This window comes from Silene latifolia, chromosome Y, assembly GCF_048544455.1.
Source record: "Silene latifolia isolate original U9 population chromosome Y, ASM4854445v1, whole genome shotgun sequence".
Taxonomy (NCBI): Eukaryota; Viridiplantae; Streptophyta; class Magnoliopsida; order Caryophyllales; family Caryophyllaceae; genus Silene; species Silene latifolia.
The window spans coordinates 421,395,627-421,404,696 of NC_133538.1; the positions used below are offsets into that span (position 1 = coordinate 421,395,627).

General features: G+C 38.3%; 3 protein-coding genes across 3 annotated transcripts; all 3 read right to left on the bottom strand.

The window, feature by feature from the left end:
• Positions 1–208: 208 nt before the first annotated feature.
• LOC141632450 (uncharacterized) lies at positions 209–3,109 on the bottom strand. Its single transcript, XM_074444996.1, has 4 exons — positions 2,008–3,109; positions 1,781–1,921; positions 706–1,668; positions 209–240 (listed from the first exon to the last, which is right to left on the bottom strand). Exons 1-4 carry the CDS (start codon positions 3,107–3,109, stop codon positions 209–211), a joined length of 2,238 nt encoding a protein of 745 aa, XP_074301097.1.
• An 82-nt stretch (positions 3,110–3,191) lies between these two features.
• On the bottom strand, positions 3,192–5,419 carry LOC141632451 (uncharacterized). The gene is made up of 3 exons (XM_074444998.1): positions 5,299–5,419; positions 3,784–5,169; positions 3,192–3,514 (listed from the first exon to the last, which is right to left on the bottom strand). Exons 1-3 carry the CDS (start codon positions 5,417–5,419, stop codon positions 3,192–3,194), a joined length of 1,830 nt encoding a protein of 609 aa, XP_074301099.1.
• Positions 5,420–6,557: 1,138 nt separating this feature from the next.
• On the bottom strand, positions 6,558–8,683 carry LOC141632452 (replication protein A 70 kDa DNA-binding subunit A-like). The gene is made up of 9 exons (XM_074444999.1): positions 8,673–8,683; positions 8,415–8,580; positions 8,041–8,317; positions 7,900–7,969; positions 7,680–7,810; positions 7,405–7,592; positions 7,168–7,325; positions 6,787–7,072; positions 6,558–6,704 (listed from the first exon to the last, which is right to left on the bottom strand). Exons 1-9 carry the CDS (start codon positions 8,681–8,683, stop codon positions 6,558–6,560), a joined length of 1,434 nt encoding a protein of 477 aa, XP_074301100.1.
• Positions 8,684–9,070: the final 387 nt, after the last annotated feature.

Here is a 9,070-nt window from a genome sequence, read left to right on the forward strand (position 1 = left end):
GAGGATCACAAGATTTTAATTTGACTGATTTTGTCCTCGTGTGTGTTGTGTTATGTACTCATTTGAATGAAGGTCATCTTGCTCCTTGATCTATCTCATTCTGTTGGGGTGTTGCTGGTTCCGATGATGTTTTTTTTTTTTGCCTTTTCTATGCACTGATTGATCAAATGTAATTCGTATGAAACTGATTAAATGCGCACAAAACACTTTAAGACGATACTGCATCAACCTTGGGTTTAACTATAATTTTCAAAAACCAGTTAATGTTCCAACTATGTAATATCTGTTAAATTCGAAACTGAATAAATGAGCACTAAATACTTTAATACGAAGCTTCATGAACTTAGGCTTGGTTCATAATTTTCATAATCTAGTTAATCCCCCTATTATTCAATAACAGGCAAATTCGAAAATACCTCTTTGTATACTATATTTCGTGTATATCCCTTGAAATTCTGTCGATCATCTATGAAGAACCTCGCCCTTTCTTTGTGTCGTCGTCCTCGATGCCGCAACGTATAATCGTCCTGTGACTAAAAACTGGCTTCGGTAAGTATACCCCGACGTGTGTAAGGGATTGACCTTGACTCTTGTTTATGGTCATTGCATAGCATGGTTTTAGTGGATATTGCCTTCTCTTGAGAATGAATGGTACCTTAGGATCCGTCGATGTTAACACTATCCTTGGGATTAGCACATGCTTACCCACGTTTGATCCGGTGATAATCCTCGCCTCCACTATATATTCTCCTGTTCGTGTAACAATCAATCGAGTTCCATTACACAATCCTTGTGAGGGGTTAATATTCCGTAAAAGCATTACTGGCATTCCTACCTTAAGCTTGAGCTCGTGCCTTGGCAGGCCTTGTAGATTTAGCGTATTTAGGTACTCGATTGGGTAAGCCGAGAACTGGTCATCGCTGTCTATAGAAGCCGCGCATACTTCATCGCAACTTTTATATATTTTATAGTTGCCAGGGATCTGGCCGGTCATATAGTCATTTACTGTATCTGCTGTTTCGTTCAAAGGAGTCAGTATTGCGCGTTCACGCAAGTATTCATCATTCTTACTCCCCTCTACGAAACTCGGGTAAATTTCATCGACTACTTGTTTAATATCAAGCTTCCCACACACTGATGTGTACTCTTCTGGTATCTTTATCCACGTGCCTTCATCCTCATGCTCTTCCGCTTTCGCTTCTAACCTCCCGTCACCCATAGCCAATAACCACTTATTAAATCTCTGTCTTTCACCATCTGAATCTGTAACCCTCATGCTCTTCCTTAGAAGAAACACCGTGTATGATCTCCATATATGTGATCTGCTTATTGAGGCTTGTACGATATCCTGTCTCTTCCCCTTTGATACGATGGGTAGCACTTGTTTGAAATCGCCTCTAAGTAATACCACCTTCCCCCCGAACATCTTTGAAGATGCGTCCGGATCGGTGTAGCTGACTATATCCTTCATTGTACGATCTAGTGCTTCAAAAGCATTCCTGTGGTCCATTGGGGCTTCATCCCATATAATCAACGACGTCTCCCGTAGTAGTTTAGGCAGCTGGCTATTCTGTTTCACATTACACGCTGAGTCGTCGAATAGCTCAATAGGTATATCAAACCTACTATGCGTTGTCCTTCCCCCTGGTAGTAGTAACGCCGCGATACCTGTAACTATATCGTCAGTATTTAAATTGCCATTATCATTATATCTTTTTCTTTCTCTTGTTTGCAGTTTTTACATTTATTGTTAAACACTTAGTTAATTTAGAGATCTAACCGGACGATGCCACATTGAGTACAATCTTGCCCTCCGACCGTAGTTTCGCTGAGATTGCCCCGTATAAGAATGTCTTTCCTGTTCCTCCATGACCGTAAACAAAAAACAACTCCTGTAATTTGCTACTGACAGCATTGATAACTACATCATAGACATCTACATTTGTAGAAATTTGTTAATACTTTGTCATGTATTTTACGATGCTTACTTTCTAGCTTATGACGTACCTTGTTGCTCTCTGTTCAGTAATTTGACCTTCCCCTCCCACTCGTCTCTGAGCTGCTTGCGATCGTACTTCCTCTCATCCCTAATCAGTCTGTTCTCCATGCCGTGTACATCTGATTCCACTGGTTGCGGCATACTTTCTATGTCCGATAGTCTCTTGCCGTATCTCATCAGAATTTTGTCTATCTCAAGTAGGGTGTATGACCGTTTGGCGGCATCACTAAGTTCTAAATTAGGGTCTCCAAACAATCTTCTTTTCTTGCGCTCAATGTCCTCTGATAGCATCCCATAGCTCTCCTTCCACAGCTTCGTTATATCTGTTACTTCACAAAACAGAATCATCGTGACGAATAGCTCCCTGAGCTGCGACGGCATTGCCCATTTATTTGCCTCTGACATGGCTTCATGCCACTCTTTATCATTATTTAAAAGGCCATGTGCATAACAAGCTTCCTTGAATGTAGGGTACACAATATCTCCCAATGTTCTAATGTCTTGATCACTTTGCGCACCCTTTACTATGTTGAGGAGCACTCTCAGGTAATACCTCTCTCCGGCTGTTGGGTGAACGTATACCATCCAGCCAATGCACTTCCCTTGCTTCCTTTTGTGCCATCCCCCTTCCTTCCAGACGTATTTTGTTAGAAATTCCGCATAGGATAACGTTCTTGCATCTGGCTGATTTGCATTTGTTGCCATCCACGCTGTCATCATTGTGTTTTTTCTGTTTTTCTCCTCAATTATTTCTTCTAGCATATCACTGTCCTTAATCACCACTGATTGTTCTCCTTCCAGGTGCACGGGGAGGCGTCTCACTGAAGGATATCTCTCCTGGATATCAAACTCAAAGATTCTCCAGGCCGCCTCTGATGCAGATAGATATCTACAGTCCATGTAAGCCTTTATCTCGTCCTGTGTGTCCCCTTGTATGACTAAAGTCGCTTTATCTGGTCCCTTTGAAATATATTTAAACAAATACTTTATGGCTTTTGCTGTGTTGCACCACTCGACATTGATGTGTGCATCAAACATTAAAAGCAACCCTGGGTTATATGGTACAATAGATCTATTGTCCATCTCATGGATACCCTTTTTAATGGTCATGCACGTAGAAATTTAACTGTTAGTTCACGTTAGTGACACTCTTGTCATTAGGTTAGAAAGTGGGCAGCTTTAGAATATGTACTCACCTACTGTCCTTCCTTCTTCTGTACACTGGATACCCATTGCGATCCAATGTTGTGCTCTCGTTATGTTCCTTTGGATATTTCTTTGTGCAAATATCATTCATCATACATGGGCAATTAGGACCATCTTTGCCGCATGGTGCATGGACCATAGAGCGTGACACAATTTCATATAATCGTGGCTCCTTGTTTTTGTCAGGTATCTCCGCATGGATTATGGTGTCGATGAATTCGGTTGACACCTCTTCATTCCCTCTCCTTAGCCACAATAATATATGAGCATGAGGTAAACCTCTCTTCTGGAGCTCTATGGTATAAATATCTGCATGGGCGGGGAACATGTGTTAGCTATTTACATTTCAGAATAGTATTTGACATTGCGGTTCAGTTGATTGAACAGAATGAGTTCAGACAGAGCCATGGGTCTGATCTTGTTTGTTAATCAAAGTTTTGTTCTTTTTGTAGGAAGGTTTAGTCTGGTTTATTATTTCATTCTATGGGTGGTTTCTACAGATCACTGCTGCATTAATGAGGAACTTATGTAAACTTTTGACATTTAAAAATAGTAATAATAATTTTATCAAGGTTTACCTGCAACGGTAGGTCCAAAATAGTCTTCCTTTTTCAAAAGGTGCATAAGTTGCCGGAGCTTCATCTTGAAAACTCTGGCCACGATATCTGGATGGTCCTCAGCTTTTTGTCCACCCATGAGAGTCAGTGCTGCCTTGATCTCTGGCCATCTTGGATTTGCAGTGAATGTTAGAAATAAGTGAGGATTTCCGTACCACCGACAGATGGCCATTGCATCTTGGTAGTTTTGTTGCATGTATCTCGGGCTTCCAGTAAATGAGGGAGGCAGATATATTCTCTGGCCAATAGTTATCCCCATTGTATCTCCTTGTGTAATGGCGTCATATACGTTATTTAAAACATCACATCTGAACTTGTCTTGATTATTCCTAATAAACCAGAGTCTTTCTGACTCGATCGCACAACAACAATCTACTAAAAATTGCTGGAACAATCTACCGCAATATAGTAATAGACCGCCTCCTACCTCCCTCTGTTGTATCCGATACGCATAGTATTCTCTCATAGTGACGTATTCCCTCTTGCCCTTTTTTCGTGTCCCATATGGTACGTAATATGTTATTCCAGTATGGTAACTATCTTCGCCATATGGAAATAATAGCGGATACTGAAGAGCCATATAGGAAGGATGTAGCTCGCTAATTGCTTGTAACCCTCTCGATCTATGATGTACAACTATGTCCTTCCCTCTGGACTCGGTACTATTATCGTGTACAATGAGTGCGGCGATCTCTGACGCTGTTGGAGTATTATATACCCTGTCATTAGGCTTTCTTGTACCTAACAATTTGACTGATAATCGTATGTTTTCGTCCTCCTTTATTCTCTCTTTTGCCATACGAAATGTCTTTGCTAGTGGGTTAAATTCGTCTAACATGTCCTTTAGTTTTGTTAGGATGTCATGATCTAAGGTAGGGCTGTCCTGTCTTCTGGCCACGGCGTTTTCTCTTAGCGATATCTCTGAGGCAGTATCGTAGACATATAATTGTGCATATGATGGCTGGGCCCCATCTTCTGGAAGCAGCGTTCCCATACGGTGGAGGAGCTGGCCGCTTACCCGGAAGACGTAGCTACCTGGCCTCTGGTTAACCGAGTTGTCAATATTTGCACCCATAGAAGTGAATGCGTAACAGGAATTGTATACTCTAATTAACTGTCTGAAGTCTTTTGAGTCCTTATCTTCATGGGTTAGTAGCCTTCTTAAGACATCGGGTGTATCCTTTAGTCCCTTCAAACGAACCTTACCATCTCTACAACACATGTTGAACCTTATGTTGTTCCGTGTGCTTGTGTTTTTTATTCTCTCATCGAACCACATAATGGCACCACATGAAGGGCAGTTGTACTCAGCATCGCCTAGGTAGCGATACTCTTTTTCTTTGCTCTCTACGACAAATATACCATTATTAATCTAATCAGTCTAAAAATTGAAAAATAAATTTAAATATTGTCTGGCTGTTTAACAACAGCCTAATACTTTCTTGATTGGTACAGAAGATAGGTTTAGTAATTTACCTGGTTGCCCTTTTTCGTCATTGTCTATCTGTTCTTCAGAATTGTTACCTACTCTTTGCCTCTTCCTTCTGCCTTCTGAGATGATCCTCCTACGTTTGTTCCTCTTACCTACCCCTTCCATTTTTGTTGTTTACTTTGGTTGCAAAAACTCTGTTGGAGGAGTAGAAGACGTTTTTGTCTCCAATTAGGTTTTACATATAAATTTTATAAAGAGTGACAGACTTCTTATAGTAAACATAAACAATATATAATATGGTCTCCTTTCCAATTGGTTTTTAAATATAGTTTCTTTTTTAAAATTTATCTACTGATAGTTTGTCAGTGTTGGGATACTATAGTTGCAATATCTAACTTTACTTCTTTATCATATTGTTATAATTTCAGTTATGTTATGCAGGTTTGTGCAACTCCTGGTGGGATACATAAGGAGGCAGTCGAACAATTTGATATTACAATGAAGCATGGTATATGTCTGTGATGAAATTTTGGCTGTGTATTATCCAGATTATCAGTGTCAACAGTCAGATTATTTTTAATACTTGTCACACGTACCTGGGTATTTTAAATTCGGCTTGCTAATTTCTGTAATCGAACATGAATTGGCACAGTCAGCTTTCAGAAAGAAAACCCCCCTGGGAATTAACATCAGTGGTGTCTCTGAAAGGATAGTATTCACTAAAACCTTTCAAGACATTAACTTTCTTCAAGATACCCTCAGATTTCACAAATTAGTTAGCTAACTTTGAAGAACTAAGCTCTGACATTTGTCTATCTTTTTTTAATTGGGCGAATTATTCAGGAAATCCATGCATCTCCAGAAGTTCATGTCTAAAAATGAGGCGTTCTTCTGAGCTTGGTCTTGTGTGAGATGGGTACGGTTCTGTGATTGAGAGTTTAATTTTATTTTGGGGAATTTTAATTGCAGCTGCTGAAGAAGTTTGCTTTCTTTTTCAGGGTTTTTGCGCTTCTGGAGATTGGTTATGCGATTTCAGGTTGGCACAAACTGGTATTTATTCTTTATTACTCAATATGAAAAGTATGTAATATCTAATGATAATACATCAATTATTGTCTAAGTGAATAAAAGTAGTAACTAATAATATGTAGCTGTGCTACATACAACAAACTTTAGGAAGTACCTAGGAATTGAAAGTAACAACTAAGGGTTTGTAGCTGTGCCATAGACATCACAGCCATTATTAAATAACTAATATTATGTTTTTTATTCTATAAGCTATTAAGTAGTAGCCTCGAGCTATTCAGTCTTCCTTGAGATCTATTAAGTCAACCTCCTCGTGTCTTGTCTTCTTGTTTTTTGAAGTGCTGCTCGACCCCTCGTCATCTGATTCGTCCACAATATGAACTTGTCTTGAGCGTTTTGGCTGTGTATGTTCTCCGTTGAAAGTCTGTAGTTAGTGGTAAAATTGTTAATATAGACGCTTGGTTAAACTGAAGCCATGATACATTTAGTAATATTTAGTCATTTACCTCATTGAAGCACTTCTCTGATATGTCAATGACATTGAAGCTCTTTCTTCTTTTAAGGCCGTGATTATAATCAGCAACCTTTATTTTGAAACAGAATTCTTTTCCAACGAAGGTGTTGAAAAGCAGATCCGGAATGTGATTGTAGTCTTCATCATCCTCGTCCTCAATTGGTTGGGAATCAAATAAGGTAAGAGCATCTTGACCAATATGTTTTTTAGCTTCTTTGTCAAATATGACAAAAGATGTGGTAGAGGTATCATCTTGCACTTTTAACTCGATACGATACCTAACCCGAAGAACAGTCATATAGTTAGTTAATAATTTTGACAGTGTCACTATTACATCTATTAACAATCAGATTATTTTCTGAAAAAGTGATACCTGATTGTCTGAGTTTTACTTGGCTTCTTGCAAGTATCACACCATAGGCCAGATGCGTTATGACGTGGCTTACTGGTGCACCCAAAACATGATTGGTAATTCCAAGGTTTTTCTCTTGGGATACATTTTACTTTAGCGGTACAATAACATATAAGATCCTGAATGTCCAGAAAAAAAGAATAAAAAAGGGCTTAGTGAACTAAAGGAGAGAAAAAAGGACAGTTAATAACTTCATACCTTTTTGTACTCAGTTTCTGCATACTCTAAGAGGGTTGATATATCTTTCTGGGTGATTTCGTCTATAGCTGCTTTGTGTTTGAAATCCCCACTCTTCTCACTATAAATTGTAGTCAGTGTATTCACTTTAGGGAAGTCTAGATTGAGGTATAGACTACTTGATGAAGAAGTTGATATACTGTTGTATCCTGAAATTTTTTTAAGAACAAAAAATTTAGGGACATGCTTTAAATTTTAGAAATAGAATAGTAATGATGAATAAATTTCGTACTTACCATTATAGTTCTTTACTGTGAGAGATGTTAGGACAGCTACGGTGGGTACGTTAGAACCAGTAAATTTTTCTTTTTGTAGATGGTAGTTGGCAAGACATTGATCCCATAGAGTAATTCTTACGCGATCACCCCTGTGCGAAGAATAAAGGAGATTATAAAGTATTGGAGGCATGGAGTAAAGTATAGCATATAGATTATAATACAAGAGTAGGGTACATACACTTCATTTTCAATCTCTATTGCAAAATAATTGTTTCCGGGTTTCTCGTCGATAACAACTCCGTATAGATCTGTAAATTCGGGATACTGTTAGAAAGGAAGATATTAATTACGGAATATTAATTAAAGTTAGTTCACATACCAGTAAGTATATAGTGGTTATCACGCCGATGGTCTAAATTGTCGAATGGAACAAAGTCGAATCTATGAATAGGAATAGTACTATCTTCTAATGCCATGGCCTTGGCAAAAGTAGAGTAAAAGAACTTCAGCATAATCTTGTTGTCGCTTACAACACGATAAGCGGTCCTATTTGGGATAATCTCAAAGTTTTTGAGGATATGGATTTTTCCATCACAAATTTTTGGTTCGAAGCGTTTCCAGAAATAACCTAGGATGGTTGCCTCCACGTACCCTCCCTGTAAATGGTTTACAAAAATATAGTTTGACGTCAGTTCGTTGCCCTGGGTTGAAAACGTAAAATATATGGCCAGAGAAAATAGAATAGTTCGTTACCTCTTCATCTATGAGGACCGTAGAAACATAAAGAAGCTCAGATTTGTTGGTTGGACGATAAACTTTGCATAATCTTGTCGCACGAACCTTGATTTTCCAATTGTTACTGCCAGAGTCTTCGTTGTCAGGAGGTGTTGGTCTTAGTTCATTGATGAGCGAATAAGATCTGTGTATAGAAAAATTCAAGTTAATATGAGTTAAGTTAGATATGTTTGGGTGCAGGTACTAAAAGTATAAATGGAGAACATGAGAACATACCTCGGTGCCATGGCTGCCTAAAGAGTTTGCAGGAAAGTTTTTTTTGCAGGTAAGTTTAACATTGGAATTTGTTTATTTATATAGTGTTTATAAGATTTATCTATTTCTCTAGGATTTGGAATTTATGAGCTAAGAGATAAAGAGTTCACAAATAGTGTTTAACATGAACGTCAATTGGAATAAACGTGCAGGAGGATGGCATTGAAGACAGCAGGAATTTAACAAATTTTAATGTAGTATTTGATTTGTGGTAGAATGGGGAACGTATTTTTTTCAGTGTATATTCCATAAGAGAAGATATTTTTCCATATATTTGTGTACATAGGGATAATAATAATTTTTAAGAAGATTTTTTAGAAGGTATTTTATTATATTTGTGTATATTCCATAAGAGAAGG

Excerpts from the sequence above, each read along its gene's own strand:
- LOC141632450 (XM_074444996.1), bottom strand. The coding sequence starts at position 3,109 with ATGACCATTAAAAAGGGTATCCATGAGATGGACAATAGATCTATTGTA. Across the intron at positions 1,922-2,007 it reads ACTGAACAGAGAGCAACAAG|TTATCAATGCTGTCAGTAGC; the intron begins GTACGTCATAAG and ends TCTATGATGTAG. Across the intron at positions 1,669-1,780 it reads ACTCAATGTGGCATCGTCCG|GTATCGCGGCGTTACTACTA; the intron begins GTTAGATCTCTA and ends ATATAGTTACAG.
- LOC141632451 (XM_074444998.1), bottom strand. The coding sequence starts at position 5,419 with ATGGAAGGGGTAGGTAAGAGGAACAAACGTAGGAGGATCATCTCAGAA. Across the intron at positions 5,170-5,298 it reads TGACGAAAAAGGGCAACCAG|AGAGCAAAGAAAAAGAGTAT; the intron begins GTAAATTACTAA and ends TATTTGTCGTAG. Across the intron at positions 3,515-3,783 it reads TTTTGGACCTACCGTTGCAG|ATATTTATACCATAGAGCTC; the intron begins GTAAACCTTGAT and ends CCGCCCATGCAG.
- LOC141632452 (XM_074444999.1), bottom strand. Across the intron at positions 8,318-8,414 it reads CGGTCCTCATAGATGAAGAG|GGAGGGTACGTGGAGGCAAC; the intron begins GTAACGAACTAT and ends AACCATTTACAG. Across the intron at positions 7,073-7,167 it reads AGTAAAACTCAGACAATCAG|GTATCGTATCGAGTTAAAAG; the intron begins GTATCACTTTTT and ends TCTTCGGGTTAG.